This window comes from Pseudoliparis swirei, chromosome 1, assembly GCF_029220125.1.
Source record: "Pseudoliparis swirei isolate HS2019 ecotype Mariana Trench chromosome 1, NWPU_hadal_v1, whole genome shotgun sequence".
Taxonomy (NCBI): Eukaryota; Metazoa; Chordata; class Actinopteri; order Perciformes; family Liparidae; genus Pseudoliparis; species Pseudoliparis swirei.
Genome location: NC_079388.1, coordinates 8652059 through 8670839, shown reverse-complemented (window position 1 = coordinate 8670839; position 18781 = coordinate 8652059). Strand labels below are relative to the sequence as shown.

General features: G+C 43.3%; 1 protein-coding gene across 1 annotated transcript; it reads right to left on the bottom strand.

Annotated features, from left to right (window-relative positions):
- Positions 1-5267: 5267 nt before the first annotated feature.
- LOC130196808 (transcriptional repressor scratch 1-like) lies at positions 5268-10727 on the bottom strand. The gene is made up of 2 exons (XM_056419183.1): positions 10604-10727; positions 5268-6034 (listed from the first exon to the last, which is right to left on the bottom strand). Exons 1-2 carry the CDS (start codon positions 10725-10727, stop codon positions 5268-5270), a joined length of 891 nt encoding a protein of 296 aa, XP_056275158.1.
- Positions 10728-18781: the final 8054 nt, after the last annotated feature.

Below are 18781 nucleotides of genomic sequence, written 5' to 3'. Positions count from 1 at the left end.
CAGCTACAATAATTGATGGCACACTATGACGGGAAAGGCTGTAGTCTCTGTTGTTTCGCTGCTCTTCTTTTCTTTCATTCGTTCTAATTGATTAAAACTCAACTTGCCCTTCAGGAAACAGACACTTGATTATAATGAACATGTTATTTAATCAATTTGTCTACACATGGTTGCAGCAACTCAACATTTGTGTTGTAATTCATGTACATACTGTACATGTTCTGTGCCGTGCATTATGTCATGTTGTCATTAACCTTCATGTTGTCTCATAAATTACTTCAGATCACTAATTGGCCTGATTGAAAGAGTTGAATCATCACCATAGCAACATGCCACGCTTATTGCACCAGGGTGGGATATTGATACATGCAGTTAAACATATTGTAGTTTAGTTTCCATGCCTATATTTAAAAACCACAATAACTTTTTACCCAAAATATAGAACTGCATTATACTGCAAATATAATATTTAACATAATGATATCGATAGCTACACGTAGACTCAGCGTGACTCAAGGTTAAACACTATGCCCTGACATCAGCTTCCTGTTCATGAGATCCACAAGCAATTAAAATCAACCAGACACACACCGGATCACTTGCAGATTGCGACCTCTGCACAGTCGCCACAGGTTGAAATGAGAGAGAGGGGGGGGGAAGCATTGTAGACAATAATCGGTTGCAGTTTTTTCATGCTGGGGTCAAATCATCTTAATTAACTCATTTCTGTTCAAGTATTGTAATCACAGGGTAACTAAAGTCGAACTTAAAACACAAGATAATAACCTTTTAAAAGTATTTCATGACTACTGTTAAACTGGCAAGTAACATTTCCAAGTGTTTTCTTTGGTGCCGCTGTAACAAAGTCAAGTTGTGTTACTTACTGATCTAGTAGAAAGAAATCCAACTGAATGCCGCTCTGGAACGCTCTCAAGTCCTCGAACTCTCTCCACCGAGTTACTGCCCGTCTGAGATTCACTCTATATTTACCTCCTTCTTTGGCTCCTCCTTCAACTGGGTGTTTTTTTTCTTTTGATAGAGTTTTCATAATATTTTCCCCCTAATTGTATTAACAACACAGTAATATCAAAACAGAAATGACTCCCTTGTTCCACCGTCCGCCATTACCGCAACCTGGGATAGCCAGTAGCTCCCAGAGCGAGGACAGCGCTGTGATTCTTGGCTGGCCGATGGTTGAGACGTTTCTTTTGTGCCGTAATTCAAGTCTTGATCTTTCCAGGATATCGTACTCTCTGGCAGATGGAACTGCACAGGGAAAGTGAGGCGAATAGAGAACCATTCCAAACACTGATGGAGTCGCTATTCAGTAGCCATTACATTGTGCAAAATAAATGTACTTCATAAGTTATCCCTTGCCACTTGAGCATGTTTACGGTTAATTATTAGTGTACTAATTTATCAATATTGATAAATAACACAACAAAGCTTTCTGCATTGAAGGACTCACCAGGTCAAGATCCCTCTGAAGGACATGGTTTCTTGAACGGGTCCCTCCATTGATTTTAAAGGTCAGTTTACTCATTCTCAAGAGGACGACTCAGCCAGTGACAACAGCCGGAGACGATACTGTTGTCTGTGGCTCTGGAGGAGCTTCGTCTGAGAAAATAGCCCTGATGGTATCATAGTGATGTCATCACCAGCTCAACATTGTAATTAGTCTGGTTTATTACCTGCCAAACTAATGACTCAACTGTACTTTATATTTAGTGTTAACTATTAAATGCTACCCCGGTAGCTCTCTAAACTAAGGAGGTGACCATGGTAAACATTATACCTGCTAAACACCAACACTGTAAGAGTGTTTACCATGTTAGCGCAATATCAAATCGTTAGGATTCCACTTTAAAGTAGTGTAGACACGGAGGAAATGTAAACGCAGAGAAAGATCTCTACATGTAAGTCTCTGGTTACCAGCATAGTTGGCATCTTTGGCAATTCAAATTGTTCATCTAAAACATTAGTAATTAATAACAAAAGCAAATAGACAAGTAGATGTGCATTACCACTAATAATTGCAAAATATGAGTGGTGATTACGTGTGAAGGGTTCAATAAAGAAACAAGGCATCTTGTGACTTTTTTAAACTAGTTTTTATTAACGAAGTGAAACAAAATGCCCGGTGTTGTCTTTGTGCTTTACATTGTTTTCAAACCGCCACTGAAGGTCCCAAAAAAACCTCAGAGGAAGAACTCAAAACAAAGAAGGAAGCTCCAGAAAAATCATTATCATCATTATCATCATCATCATCACATCATCATCATCGTCATCTACGTCATCATCGTCATCATCACTGTTACCCTATACAGAACTGTAGAAATAATCGGACTCCAAAGTCACATCAGTGTTTATTAACAAGGCCTCTTGCCACAAAATAGTTGAGTTTTCATTCACTCTTAAAAAAGGTGAAGATGCTCTCACACAAATATGTTGAAAAATGACACAACACGTAATTAAAGTGTCCATTCACACCATGTGTCATTGTAAAGCATATTTACACATGATAATTAAGTACATGTCAGCATCGTTGCTGTTGTTTTGACCTTTGATTCATTATAGTAGAAAAAGGAGAAAGAGGTTGTTATTTCTACATACAAGGCATTTTCTACCTGAATCTAAACTCTTTTATTGTGCTACTATCTTTTAACAAAAGAAAAAAAGTTGTAAGATATAATTCGTAACAGGAAGTGCTTTATATACGAATAGGTAAACTAGCTTGTGGCTATAGTCGGCTACAGTAGTTCATAGTAGAATCTAAGTGTTTGTTAATGCACTCTGGTGCTGAAATATTGACCAAATGCCTTCTCTTCTTTCCCTCCTTATAAATTGCATTGGGAGTTGCCACAACAACCTCACAACAGCTCGAGACGATGGAGAGTAAAACCAGCTGAAACTGTGCAGGTGGATGAGTGTTGAGAGCTCTGGAGATTGTGGATGTATTTCTTTTGTAGAGCCGAGGATCACAGCGGATCTTCCGATTGGACTCAAAGAGATTTAGACCAAATCAAAGGGAGGACATTGCTTCTTTATCACTGATCAAAAAACCTCACGATGGACCTTCTATTCAAGACCCCTGAGGGTCAGAGAGCCCCATGCTCAGCACCACAGCTGTTGTGTAAAGTTGTGTTTCACCTTTTTCTACAATTCAAAACAGGAGCTCACAAGTATCAAAACTCTCAATCGATCCCGTTTTGGGATTGTGTGTTTATCATCCACGTTTCAGCACCAGAGGCCTACGGAGGTACCCTCTACTTTCTACAATATTTGAGAATAATAATACGAGGCAGGCAGTGCATAAACCATGTACAAAACGACCCGACCCGACCCAACCCAGAGTCCTCTTTCTGAAGGAGTTGTGTCGTCTGTGTGAATCCCTGGAAGCGTCAACAGCTCCTAATACTTCTACAAACATAATTGTCAACAAGGTAATGATGCCAAGATTGCATTATAACTAGGAGGCAATCGTTTTAATATTACATACTAAATCAGCAGAGATTAGAAAACTGACTCTCTGCTCAAGTTGATTTGATGACTAGAGAAAGCCTCAAAGAATCACAACAGGGCCACAATCCCTCTCAATACGGAGCTCTTAACCCAACCCTTCATATTTAACACTAACTTGGTTTGCTAACTCCCTGAAATTCCATTTCTCATAACTATATAGAATAGTGGAACTTGAAAAAATCAAGATGTTACAAGAGTTATGACTCACGTCTCTTCAAAAATATCATGCATTATTGCTCTATCGGATATGAATGAAATATTGCCCAAGACAGAAATATGCTTAATTTGCCTGTTATCTAAGAGGTTTGGCAAAATATCCCAAAGATTCATAAAATTGGCATAGATTCCATTATTAGGCTATCGTTATTTTTTGCATGCAGTAGTTGTTATAATTAAAGTGGCAGACAAAAGTAAAAAGGTATTAAGTAATTAGAAAGTGTCAAATGCTTTGGCATATTTGTAACAAAGGCAAAATATAACAAAGTAAAGTGCAAAATCAATACAGCTACAAAACATAAGAATAAATAAATAAATTAGGCAATAAATAGACACATAAAAATACTTCAAAGCTGAATACTGTGTGGCTTACTGGCAACAAAAACACAATTGTATAACACTTGAGAAAGGTTTGACCTTTTAAAGGAAAACCAGGACATTTGTAATGTCCGTGTCCTTGTCTGACATAAAAATAAATAACTTCAGATTTAGGTTTCAGGGAAAAGAGCATGTGTTAGGGAACACCCCGGTGGCTCTGTGGGACTGTTCAGCCTTGGAAGTCCAGTTTGTCTCTTTCACTTTCCACTGTTTGCTGTCAGCAAAAGCACAAATGCCAAAAGTAACTTAAAAAATATAAAAGCTTGTATGTCTGAGTCCATTTAAGACATTGGTGTCAAGAAAAATCACCAAATAAATTAATTTCCCACGATAACGGTGTACTGTCCCATACCTGCCACGTTATGGAAGGACGCATCCTAATGCCCTCACAGCTCAGTGTGGATGTGTCAGCTGCCAACACAGTATACAGGAAGCAAAGCATGTCACGAGAGTTGATGACAAATGGTACACGTGTTGTGTTTACGAGCAGAGGACCAATGCAGTGTGCTTTCTTTGTTTTAATGATTCGTCTCAGCTTCACCAAAAACACGATTCCAGATGTATCCTTAGATTATGAATGCTTGTTTGTTTTTGTTTTTTTCTAAAAAACATTTCATATGAATGTTCAATAAATCTCTTTGCAAGAAAACCGAAGGTGTGATTCATGCGTAAAACTCCCGTGATGCTCCTGTCACAGAAAGACGGGCATGGGAGATGACTTGTGCTTCAGTGTTGTTTTGTCATGACGTACAAAATAAAAGAAGGACAAAGATAGATATGGACATAAATAGATCTAGGTATCTTCAAAAACGATGAGCTAGATATGCTGTGCTTTATTTATCTTCGCAGATAATCAAAACCGCCTCAGCAGGCTGCGTATCTTATCGAAAGCGGTCGGCCATTTAAATCAAGCATCGGAAACTTTTCACTCTTCTTCCAGACGAGGAAGGGGAACACAAAGGAGGGATCTTGATGAAAATGTCCTCCATCAGTTTTTGTGTGTGTCATTTGCCTCGTGCTCCTAGCAGAGAAAAGCCCTCCTCCTTTGCAGAGCGCGGCCATACTGCTCTTCTTGTTGGAGGGGAAAGCAGGACAAGCAGAGAGCGAGGCCAGTGAAACCAGATTTAAAGAAACAAACCTATCTGAATCCATCATTCTCCCAGTGAACTCAACGGGGAGAACGCCCCCTTGAAGCACGCCGACTCGTAGTGCTTGTTCAGGTAACTCTTGAGCGCGAACGTCTTGTCACACCGTTTACACTTGTAGTGCTTGAAGGCCGAGTGCGTCTGCATGTGAGCGCGCAGGTTCGACCGGTCGGCGAACGCTTTGCCACAGTGCGCGCACCCGAACGGCTTCTCGCCCGTGTGCGAGCGCATGTGGCCCTGCAGCAGCCACGGCCGGCTGAACGCTTTGCTGCACACGTCGCACTTGTGCTTGAGGTCGTGGGTCAGCAGGTGCATGGCCATGGCCGGCATGGAGACGTAGACCTTCCCGCACGTGGGGCACTTCTTGGCCATCTTGCTGTCTATGCTCCGGTGCGTCTGCTTGTGCCGGCTCAGGTTGGAGGACGTGGCGTAGGTTTTGCCGCACTCGCTGCAGGTGTGCCTCTGAATGGTCCCTTTGGGGTTCTCTGTGGATTTCCTCCGCGACCGTCCATCCATGATGAAAAAGGCGTCCACTGTGTATCCATCGCTCACGGCTGCGTCCCCGTTGATGTATCCCTCGGCCGAGGACGACACCTCAGACCGCGGGCTGTCCGGCTGGTCCGAATCGCCGTGGATATCACCAGCATAGGTGTTGTCGATGCGGCCGTAGATGATTGACGGGTGGTCAGGGGAGGGTACTTTGGAGATGACAGATGAGTCATTTTCCACCACATCATCATAAGGAGATGTACTTAGATAATCGCTGACATAGCCTGAAGAGAAAGGGTAAGAGGTTAATCATTTGACCGTGACATGGCGATTACCTGGAAATTAGAAACTGACTGGGTGGAAAGTCTTTACAGAGAAGCTACAGGAGAGCTACACAAGTGCTATAAACACTCATAAATGTAAAATGCATGCCTCAACAAGAATCCTTTTTCCATGTATTTGATATTTTAAAAGTAACAAGCCTCTCTTTAACAAAAAACTCTCTGCTCTGGAGTTGCTCTTTTCAGCAATGTTACTTTTTCAGTATCCTGTGGACCATGACGTCCCAAAACCAGTTTGATGTGTGATGTCATGCTGTTGCCTCTGTGTGAGCAGGCTCAAATCTCAGATTACATAACACTTTTGTTTGCAGGTATCTTTCAGTTCACAGGAGCTAACAACCTGTACGTTTGACTGTGAATATCTTCACAGGGAGGCTGCAGTAGTGCTGCGACCTTTACTTCAATGGACATAACCTCGATGTATCCACTGCTACCAATACAATGAAAAATACTTTATATAATTGTTAAAAAAAACATAGGCCACAAATCAAACTCCTTCACTGAAGTTCATTCATTATTCAGAAAGACGCTTCATGTTGTTGTCTCCTGATAACATGACTGATTACATCCGGCCGTTTCTGGTCCATAGATATCAAGTGGACCCCACAGGGTCACATTAACAGCATTTGCATTATGCTTGAAGGTGAACTTTTGTTAAGATAAGCCATTAACACAAAAGTGGACACAGGAGACACACACTGCGAGAGGTTTTGGCTAAAAACACAAACAAATATTGAAAAAGGTACAAAGCAGAGAAGAAGATGGGAAGAAGCAGGAGAAGTTGAGGTATTTATAGTGGTGGTAAAATGCTTTTATATCTAAGGAGGATACACTTTCCTCTCAGTGGAAATCTTTATTTTATTTTTCAGAGCAGGGTTCAACGAGCATCCTGTCTCACCGACCGACCACTGCCTCTTCCTGACAGGCTGCACACAGTCACACCTCTGAGCTGTCAAAACGTCAACTGCTGTACAGCGATCGTCTCCATTACGGCGGCCGGGAGTCGAGTGCTTTGCTTAAGGGCACCTTGACACTGACAACTGTGTATTGACAGTGACCTCTCAGTCTCCTGGAGTATTTAATTCCTAATCAACCGGCATCTTCTTACACGGCTCCGGACCAGCCTGATCAATTATGTGTTGCCCCGTTATGATGTCAGATGCTTTATTATCTCCATGATTGGTATCTACACTCAACAGGCAGACACACGGCGAGACTGGTGGCTCATACCTCCACAGCCGTGACTCCTGTGGATCCATGCCGATCAATAGTTCTCCGTTTCAATTAGCACTCTGTGAGCATTTAGACACGGGCAGCAGAGGAGATACTATTGCTGGTAATATAATTTCATGATGCAGTTCTGAGAAAAGCTCCGAAGTCGATCGATAATATGATGAGAGCGAGGGACGCAGATAGATGGAGGGGGAGAGAGTAGAGAGAGGAGAAGCGTGGTGAGAGGAGAGCAGGCGATGGAGGAGAGGAATGGGGAAGAGTTGTGGCAGAGCAGAGTGGTGTCACGTCCAGCGTGGTGGTTTGGTAACGCCGTATAAAGCTCCCGTGTTAATTTAACATTTTGAATAAAATTAAGATTGGGTGATAGAGAAGGACACAAGGGAAGAGGCAAGAAGCAGGAGAGGAAAGAGGTGGTGGAGAAAAGAAAATCATAAATCATGAATATTCAATCATTGCACTCTGGAACAAAGTGTGTGTGTGTGTGTGTGTTTCTTATTTTATAGAGCATGAGTAACTTTGAAATATGACCAGTGTTCATTTTGAACCCTTATTACGTTGGCTGACTAAGAACAGCTCGGTCTCATAATCACTCCAGTTGCCTCCCAGTAGAACAACAGCCGTGTACTGGGAGACTGAACAGCTGCACTGTACTGTAAATGTTACTCGAGTACAAGTACAAAAGAAGTTTGATCAGCAAAATGAACTTTAAATAGCAAAGGTAAAATAATAATATATTATTAATCATACACGTTTAGCTGAAGTTTGATAGGCAACTGGTGAGTTTAATAGCATCATATGTCATAAAGTTATACATATGCACCTTAAATAGTGTACAATCCACCAATGGACGAAGCTGCTGTTGGCAACTGTAAAAAAATGAAAGAGAAAGTGTGTCGGATTAGCTGTTGGATTCCATTGATCATGGAGAGGAAATGTTGTGTTTGCAAAACTTGACCTTCAGGTGGCGAAAAAAAGATGGATCCAATAAGCTTCAATGTGGGAACCACCACCACCAGCACCACCAGCACCACCACGCCTGTAGCTGTGTTTACTCTGCAGTGAAGCTACTGGCGGTGTTGCTCCTATGTGGCTGACAGGTGGCAAAGAAAGCATCCTCCATCCCTGAGGAGGCAAAACTGTAAAAGAGGAACACTTTCTGTAGTGCTGGTTACTCACAGATGATTTTCCTATCTCTGCCAACATGACGGTTTCCGTTTCCTGCTTTAAAAAAAAAAGTTTTGTGAGCCGGAATTGCCGAACGTCTCGATGTCTGCGTACTGTCTCTGTTTGTTCGTCTCTGTCTCCCTCTCCGTCTCCCTCTCCGTCTCCCTCTCCGTCTCCCTCTCCGTCTAGCTGTCTCTGTTTTAATTTCAAAGCACTTTAGCAGCATTAGAGCTGATAGCTCTTCTAAACGCTTATTAAAGATTAAAATACTCTGAACCGAAGCCATTCCTCTTGGATGTGTCTTTGAAAGACAGAGAATTGGAAAGAGAGCAAAAAGATGGAGAGAGGCAACAGGAAACTGGGGGAGAGAGAGAGAGAGGGGGAGGGGGGAGGGGGGGGGGGTGGAAGCTGCAAGCTACAATTTAATTTTTGATCCAAACCAGCAGTAACTGACATACACTTGTGTGCTTTGGACACTTGTAGGTCACTCACTGCGTCCTCTCTCTCTCCCTCTGTGTGTGTGTCTGTGTGTGTGTCTGTGTGTGTGTGTAATGCTGTGCACTCAGCTGTGCAGGCTGCCTGGGAAATGTGCCGAGTTGACAGAAACACAGCAGTGCGTGTAGTCTTTTGTGTGTGTGTGTGTGTGTGTGTGTTTGTGTTCATGTGCATATGTGTGTGTGTGCGTGTGTGTGTATGTGTGTGCGCAACAAGCTGCAGTTGCTTCAGTCAAACTCTTGTTATATTTATAACAAGGGGATACAGCCGCTTCAGTCTTAACATGCTTGTCGCCTGGCTGCTGCTGCTGCTGCTGTTCCTCTGTTCTCCCGTCGCCGGAGCACCTGGGATCTCCTTATCTCACGTTTGACCTTGGGACAATGTGAAAACCAGGTTGCACTAATGGTGTTTCACACTTCCGGCACAATTATTCCTCTGTAGCGCTTCACTGCAGCCCGCTGCTCCTTAAGAACTAAGAATGGGTCAAATGCACAGAAGAATTTCCCCAATGGGATAAATAAAAGTGTACATTTATTTTCTCTCTTTCTCTCTTATTTTTTCTTTCTCTAAAGCTGCATTAACACATTTTGTTGCCACTAGGGGGCAGAAACAAGCCGACAGGCATACAACCCGAGCAAATTATTGCCTGATAAAATTGATATGGCCAACTTGTGACCTAACAATTGCCGTATACTTACACGTTCTGCCGGCACAGGGGGAAATAATCATCACATTGGAGTCCAACACTCACTCTACTGTCTGCTCTGTTTCAGTCTCCTTTAACTCAGAAAATACATATCTGGCACTTCAGTTTGATGTCTAAGTGCTTTCCCCAAATTGCTGTTGTCTAATATGTGTTGGTGTTCATCAGAGCTCATTACTGAAAACAGCTGCCTGCTGCGGATGAGGATAGGGGTGATGGAGGCAGTGACCCATTCAAAGCGCTGGTGAGCTAAAAGAGGATAAAAAGCGTCATAAAGCTGCACAGATGGGCAATCCTTTTCTGTTGATTTATGACGCCAAGCAACTCTTTTTGCAGCACACAGAGTCGTCATCTATTATTTCATTTTAGATTAATGCAGCTTTAACATAAAAAGTGCACAGAGCTCCTGTTGCACCAGAATATCTAACCTCAACACTTAAGAGCAGATATCTGTTCAGAAATCTGGAAGTATTTTAACAATATTTGACTATTTCTACTATATTTTTTACTACTTCTCACCAACTCTGTATTGTGTGTTGTGTTTCCAGGATTATGAATCTCGTGGGAACTATTTGGTTTCGCAATATTGTTGGAATCTTGGAGGGAGACTCCGATCTGCTGGAAACACCCTGATTTTAGTATACAGTAAGATACTGGGCAACAAAATAACAGAAAATCCCAGTGCCTGTATGCTTGTGACATAATATAAATATCATATCTTGGCTCCTTGTTGCCCATCAGCTGTCTTCTTCTTTTGCAAAATAAAAATATATTAATACCTTTACATAGGAATTTCTCATTTTCACCACTGAGTCATCAGAAATCAGAATGTGTGTGTGTGTGTGTGTGTGTGTGTGTGTGTGTGTGTGTGTGTGTGTGTGTGTGTGTGTGTGCGCGCGTGTGGGAGGGTGACTAACCTTTGTCATGATGATGGAACCGCAGACGGAGTGCTTCTCTTCTACTGTAACCATATGAGCGCTCCAGCTCCGAAGACGAAAAATCGTCCAATTTGACTTTCTTCACCAGGAAAGAGCGAGGCATGATGGGACCGTACAGTCGTTCCGATACTTATACAATAAACACACCTTCTCTTTCTTCTGTCTTCCGACCCAATTCAGATAAGAAAGCTGTAGTCAAAACTCTGAATTGCCTGATTGTATTTATAGCGCGGGCTACTCCCTGGTTTCAGCTACTGTATCCGCTCCCTCCAATCAAACAGCCTCCAAAGTGGAGAGGAGACATGGCTTTTAAAGATCAAACGAACCAAGCGCTCCTCAGTTTCTTATGGTTTGGCATACCTGCATTTAGCCTATCTTACAAAAACAGACTGATTGGTTATGTCTTGTTAAAACAATCTGTTTTCCTCTGACAACTCAACTGGAGGACCTGAAGAGCTCTGAAAGGTCACAAATTTAAAAAAAATACTAATAATGAATGAGTTCCTGTATTGACTAATGATCGGAGACCAAACGCAGCTCTTCTCTCTCACTATTTGTTTTATTCCGTTGCTTCCCAAAGAAAAACACGACCGTGTTTCTCCCTCCTTTCCAACCCGCCGTTCTTCAGCACGCGGACAGCTCCGGTCAACCGGTTCGTCGCGTGCACCTGGCCAGTCTCGTGGCTTCAGCACCGGACAGCTCCCGTCGACCGGAGCTCTCTCCGTTCTCCGCCGCTGTCCGCGCAGCACCGCGGAGACACGAGAGGAGAAAAGTTTCCGCTGTTTTAAAAATGGTCTCAGTAAGAAGCGAGACGCACTCCGGGGGAATTTCCCACGCAGGTGATTCAACTCAAGATGCTTTTTTTATTTTAATTTTAATTGAGAACAAACCGATAGCTTAGATGTGCCGGTGTGCTTAAATCAAGAGGAACGGTTTGTGTCGGTGGCCTAACGGTAAAGGAAAACCCGCTGAGTCCAGAGAACAAGACTTCTCAATAGAATGAGTCAAAATGTCACCACACCTTCAAAATATTGCTAAAAAAAACTACAGTTGGAAGACCAGAACAGCTCATCCCTCCGTGGCGAACTCTCTACACTCTCTCTCTCCTCCTCCTCTCCACCGCTTTATCTCTCCTCCTCTCTCCTCTGCGCGTGCGGAGCGGCGGGGCTCTTTCTGGTGCACGAGATCAGCTGTTGCGGCTTTATAGGCAGAGAGAGAGAGAGAGAGAGAGAGAGAGAGAGAGAGAGAGAGAGAGAGAGAGAGAGAGAGAGAGAGAGAGAGAGAGAGAGAGAGAAATATGCGCTTAATTGTATTCATCAGAAGAAGAAAATAAGAGCATCTCGTCTTGTGGGACCAGCAGTGAGGGCCGGGAGGGATTTAATGAGTTGGTGTAAAGTGCGGGCAATGAAACTCAAAGGCAGGATGTTTATATATAAAAGTTGAAAACAAATTGTAACTCATTTTTTATTTTGTTGTTGTTTACATTTTACCATTTACATTGTTGGCATTTATATGATGGACTTTAGGGTAATTTAAAATCTCTATCTGGAATAGATTGATCATGGAGTTCATGAAACTGACTTTCAAGCAAATCTTAAACTCAACTGAATTGAAGATTTTAGTTAAATAAACTCCAGTAATGGCCATGTGCATATATCAAAGTTAAAATTTCTAATACTTTTTTAAAGATATTTTCTCAACAATTGTATATTTGATGTTTTACCCACATCAATGTGGACAATGCAGATGTACTGTAGCTGTTTGTTGACATTAAAATAAATCTACCTCCCGCCTAATGATTCTAGCCTTTCTCAAGGACCGATAACCATCAAATCAACCTGAAAAACAACTTTTTGTGGCACTGAACACAGGTCAATGCTTTTACACTGCAGCCGACCAATTGAATTCCCAGTATGCAAACCCCCCCCCCCCCCCCCCCCGGGCCAATCAGATCCTTTGTGCTTAAATCCAGACTCAGCATTGGCCAATGAGCTGAGTTAATGTAAGGTGTTTTTACTGAATGGTCTTTCACAGAGAAAGAAAGAGAAAGAGAGAGAGAGAGACGGCGACAATGTCAGAGATTTGGGACTTTGAGTTGTTATTTTCTGTGTCAGAGGACTGGGCCATGGTGCAGAATGACGATGCACAGTTCTGGTGTTTACAGACTCAAACAAACAGACAGACTTCTCTCTCCAGCCACACACTCACACACATTCAAAGCCCTACCCCCATTCACACACACCCAGACGAGCAGGACGATGATGTGTGATGTAATGCGGTGACGTGTGCGTTTATGTAAGTTCTATTCAGTAAGGTCCTTGGAGTTAACCTATTTTTATACTTCATTGATAAATGTTTGAGTGAGACACAGGGAGTATGTCTCTGTGTTTTAAGAATCTATTTCTGTGCAAGTGTAGTCGAGTGCATTGCTTTTATCACTGTTGGTCTCCTTGGTCATCACTTAACATTGTTGCTTTATTTATGTGCTGATGCCTTGAAGGGGTTTTCGTGTCTAGTCTCAAATGGACTGTATACAATTAGATACAGGCAGTATATATGTTTGAGCCTGTGGTCTGAGGATCTAAAACAGCTCAGAAAGTCAAGGAATGTCCCTAAATGAGACCATGCATCACATTTCTGATTTCGATTTTTAGTTAAACCTTTCTTGTTGACCCTGTTTTCCCTGAGTACCGTGAAATCGAGTTTTTATAGTACCAAACACACTGAGAACTAACATTCAACTCTGCAACCCAACGCGGATTTTAACCTATGTTAGTGTCTTTTAGCTCATGGTTTCGGTTGTCCGGCCCACACAGACACCGTGCGGTCAGGCCTCACTGCTTCCATCAACGCTCGCCATAACACCAAGTGGCGAAGAACGACAGCATCAGTGGTTTCATCCCCAAAATGACATAAGTTTACACTGTAGTGACAAAGCCCTCAAGCAACTATTGTAATCATGATGGGAGCAGACTTGGAAGTCAGGTGACATGATCACAAAGTGATGTCTGGATAGGTAAAAAAAAATAAACATTGGACTTTAACGAGGCAGACAGGCGTTTCTTTTCACAGTTTCAACTGACTGAGCGTTTTTTACTCGTTCCACTAGCCGAGTTAATTACTGCAACCATGACAACGAAGACCCCCTAACTTTAACAAAGTAAGTCGTGTGTCATGTTCACAAGAGCAACACGGTAGATATTGAGAGGATCTGTCGGCGGGGCTCCAGTGTGATTCTCTCACTGATTGGCTTTCTGTGCCGATCGATGACACGCCGGGAAATACCAGTTCTATCCGGTCTATTTCTACGATGGTGAGATTGTCCACTCCTCGTTATTTTTCCTAGTAGCCTGCGAGTGCATCTATACTGCTGAGCTCAGCGAAAAGTGTGTCTGCATGTGTGTGTATGTGTATGTGTGTGTGTGTGTTAGATTGTGTGGGGACATGTGGAGACTGGAAACTCATTAGCATAATAATAGACTTGCATGCATGTAGACAGCCAGGCGGTGTGTGAGCGTGTGTCTGTGTGTGTGTGTGTGTGTGTGTGTGTGTGTGTATGTGAGTGAATCCTGTCAGAAAAGACAATCGAATGGTCCTTGTTGGCTTTTCATTCCTCTGTCTTTTAAAGAGCTATTTAAATGACAGGTTTTTTTTGTATAAAATTCCATTCAAATAGAAGGGTTTTTACATATAAAGTAATATCCAGATGAAAGGGTTGGTAAACAAAAACTGACAGAGAGAGACACAGAGCAAGAGGGAGGATGGAAAACCGAAGGAGAGAGAGGGGGGGCAGACAGAAAAGCAAAGAGAGGGAGCGAAACAGAGAAAAATAAAGAGGAAAAAAACACTTATAGAGGACAAATGGAAGGTCAAACAGGGTTTTAAATGTAAGGAGAGGGAATGAGAGAAGGAGCTCACAGTAACATAACTGTCACAGTAGATAGATAAAGGTAGTAATGGATGACTATGACTGGAGACCATGCATTCTCATTCTAATTCTACATCTGCTTGTCTTTCACTACTCTACAGTCAATCAGTTTATGTTAATGCGGTGTTAATGAGGGTTTATCCTGGGATTGTTACAGATGGGGACACATTTTAGTAAAGAAAATAAGTTTCCTATGAAGTTTCTCACACCGAAATATGTAAACCATCAACTGCAAATGACTAAAACAAGAAAGACTGTCTCGGCGCTCCTCGTCATAGAAATCTCTGAGGCGGCATTTTCACAAAAGATATTCCACCATCTTCTTGTTACGCGCATTTCTGTTTAAACATGCGCTGTGCTGCAGGCAAACACGCAAAGTAGTTAAGATACATCAAAACCAGGGTGCATTCAAAGGAGCTGGTTCGACCTCTCACCTTGCTTGACCCTCAGGTCCGTACAGCGCTTTGTTGAGGCTTAGGAGGCGTGGACGTCGGCCGTTGTCCAGAACACCCTTCCGACACATGCACTTGCATCTTCAGAGAACACCTCTCCAAGATGAATCTCACAAGATAATTAAGGGGAGAGATTCTTTTTTATTCCTCGAATTGTGCTTTTTTTCCCCACAAGAAGACGCTAGTTTGATTGAAGAGATTTCAAGCCAACATATTAAGATTAAAAACAACTGCATTTATTCAAAGTCATGTAATTCAGTGTAACCCCGTGCAATAGAAGGCAACTCAGTCAAATAGAGGCCATGAATACGCCCAGCGCATTAACATGTGAAAAGTGCAGGACGTGAGGAAACTAAATACAAAAGAAGAGCAGTACACAGCTGGCTATAATAAAAACAAATCAGACACCAAAAGAACAGAATATCACCAGTAAACCCGTCATGTCCGTGTCATTAAGATACATATATGTCCCTGCATGTGTGCTATGAATATGTATGTTGTATGTATAAGATGTGACCCTGGACATTAATATGTATTGGGCGGTAATGAGGCGAATGGGCAGATCAGATGGGTCCTCCTAACTGGTCACATGTGGCTCATTAGGAAAGGGCCACACAGAGCACCTGATACCCTCAAGATGACAACAGCACCCCAAGAATGATCGAATACAATATATTGGATTTATAAGGCGAGGCAGATGCAGAGTGGAGATGAAAGACAACAATCCATACATTTGGATCTGAACCAGTGCAGCTATGTGATGACGACTCTAGCAGGAGGGGTACGAGGAGGAAGAGTCAGATGTCAATGAGCGTCACGTTTAAGACTTTCAAGACTCTTCCAAATGAAGGAGGCGCTGCTCCTGTAGCTGACCCTGACCTCTGACCTATTTGTGGACATGAGGAATACACATTTAACTTGTCCAGGAGGAATCTGATCACACATCATCTCTATGACCCTGGAGCTGAAGTGATGTTACTGTAGAAAAGGGGACTGCATACCTTTTATCAGCACTGGAAATAAGAGAAATATTAGTATATTCTGATCATATTTGCAATAACTGCTTAAATCTAAATGTATACGAGGAGGATAGAGAGCAGCAGGGCGCGTCGTCGGGTCCACATTAACCAGGCACATGTGTGTCATTATAGCAGGTTGATGTAAGACAGCTGCTGCCCATGTGCAGACTGCGGGGTGATAGAGTCACATCTCTGCATACATCAGTGCACATTGCAGGACCGGATTTTAAAGGCGGTGTACGTTGAGTCTGTTTAGCTTGATTTTATGACTTTTATATGGTGATTCACGCAGACAAGCAGAGGAAGTATACATGTTATAAAAGTCAGACAGATAAATAGGTCCATATAAATGAGTCACCTGATGCCCAACAGCCTCAAGTGACGATACGTGAACCGTTTGCAGTAAATGTTTAACATGCTGACGCTGTACAATTATACTCCCTGAACAATTTTTAAGACAGAACCATCTCCAAGCCGTCCTTTAACAGCTAATTCGGTTATATTGCTTTAAAAAATGCACTGGAATAGCAGTTTTAACAGAACCAATAATATAGCAATTTTGCTGTCTATGACAATGAAACACAGATCCAATTGAATTCTGGGAAATGCCCTGATATTAAACTGGGAACGGGGAAGTCATGATGAATCCCGAGCTCTGCTGGAAAAGTTTCTAATACTTGAGAATGACATATCGCGTTGGAGAGCCATCTTCATCCTCCGCTACGTGGACAGAAAGCTGCGCTCCTCAGTGATGCGTTCAAAGACCGATGGTTCAAATCTTCAGATGACCTGCATGGTGACCACCGTACACTTATGTGGTTCAGTTAATGCCAGCACATTTCCTGGTTATGTGTTTCCGTAAAGACCTGACTGAGGAAGATGATGATGATGATGATGATGATGATGATGATGATGAGTGGTTATTTGACTGTAGAATTAAACCATCTGAAATAATAATACCACCTTCATTTTCTTCTCTAAAGAGTTTAAAAGATAACATTTCGCTCTCAGTCAGAGTAAAGAATGAAAAGCAGAAAATGACATTGCTCTAAACTGTGTGAACATTTTGATCCATCGTGATCAATCAGTTCACATCTCATGGCGAACGTCTCCGGACTGTCTGATAACGATGTTTCTTGGATGTTGTGTTTCTCAGTTCTCTGCAATGTCATTTAATCTCTTTACCCTCAACTGAATTTGCCATTACTCGGGGATCCTAACGTCTTACGACATCACCGGTGTGTTCCTCTCCCGATACAATACACTGTAGCTGCCACACAGTGAGAGTTTAAAGACCAAGAAAAGCCATTAACAGGTAATAACAGCTTTCTTTTGTAAAAATGTCATCAAACTTTAACATTTAAATCAAATTGCACGCCAACGTTTTGTGCAAATGTTGGACGGTTTCTACCTGCAGCGTATTACGTCTCACGGAAGAAAGGTTATTACCCCCGCAGGAGAGTCATGCCGTAACCTGCTAGTGAGTGAGTAGGTGAGTGAGTGAGGGTGTGAGTGAGTGAGTGGGTGGGTGGGTGAGTGAGTAGGTGAGTCAGTGAGTGAGTGGGTGGGTGAGTGAGTGAGTGTGTGAGTGTGTGAGTGAGTGAGTGAGTGATTGAGTGATTGAGTGGGTGAGTGTGTGAGTGAGTGAGTGGGTGAGTGAGTGAGTGAGTGGGTGGGTGAGTAGGTGAGTGAGTGGGTGGGTGAGTGAGTGAGTGGTGAGTGAGTGAGTGGGTGAGTGGGTGAGTGTGTGAGTGAGTGAGTGGAGGATGGGTGAGTGTGTGAGTGAGTGGTGAGTGGGTGAGTGGGGTGAGTGAGTGGTGAGTGGTGAGTGAGTGGGTGAGTGGTGAGTGGGTGAGTGAGTGAGTGGGTGAGTGAGGTGAGTGTGAGGTGAGTGAGTGGGTGAGTGAGTGAGTGAGTGAGTGGGTGAGTGTGTGAGTGAGTGTGTGAGTGGTGGTGGAGTGAGTGAGTGGGTGAGTGAGTGGTGGGTGAGTGAGTGGGTGAGTGAGGTGGGTGAGTGAGTGGTGAGTGAGTGAGTGGGAGTGAGTGGTGAGTGAGTGGTGGGTGAGTGAGTGAGTGGTGAGTGAGTGGGTGAGTGGGTGGTGGGTGGTGAGTGAGTGGTGAGTGAGTGAGTGGGTGAGTGGTGAGTGAGTGAGTGGGTGAGTGGGTGGGTGGGTGAGTGGGTGAGTGAGTGGGTGAGTGAGTGGTGAGTGGAGTGTGGGTGAGTGGTGTGAGTGAGTGAGTGAGTGATTGAGTGGGTGGGTGAGTGAGTGAGTGAGTGGGTGAGTAGGTGAGTGAGTGGGTGAGTGGGTGAGTGAGTGAGTGAGTGAGTGAGTGAGTGGGTGAGTGAGTGAGTGAGTGGGTGAGTGAGTGAGTGAGTGGGTGAGTGAGTGGGTGAGTGAGTGAGTGAGTGGTGAGTGAGTGGGTGAGTGGGTGAGTGGTGAGTGTGAGTGAGTGAGTGGGTGAGTGAGTGGTGGTGAGTGAGGGTGAGTGGTGAGTGGGTGAGTGGTGAGTGAGTCGGTGAGTGAGTGAGTCGGTGAGTGGGTGAGTGGGTGAGTGAGTGACTGGGTGAGTGAGTGGGTGAGTGGGTGAGTGAGTGGGTGAGTGAGTGAGTGAGTGGGTGAGTGAGTGGGTGAGTGAGTGACTGGGTGAGTGGGTGAGTGAGTGAGTGGTGGGTGAGTGAGTGAGTGAGTGAGTGAGTGTGTGAGTGAGTGAGTGGGTGAGTGAGTGGGTGAGTGGGTGAGTAGGTGAGTGAGTGGGT

Bases quoted from the DNA above. Each gene is read 5' to 3' on its own strand.
- LOC130196808 (XM_056419183.1), bottom strand. From the start codon at position 10,727: ATGCCTCGCTCTTTCCTGGTGAAGAAAGTCAAATTGGACGATTTTTCG. The intron at 6,035-10,603 runs GTTAGTCACCCT...CTTTCTCTTCAG, and splicing joins GTTCCATCATCATGACAAAG to GCTATGTCAGCGATTATCTA.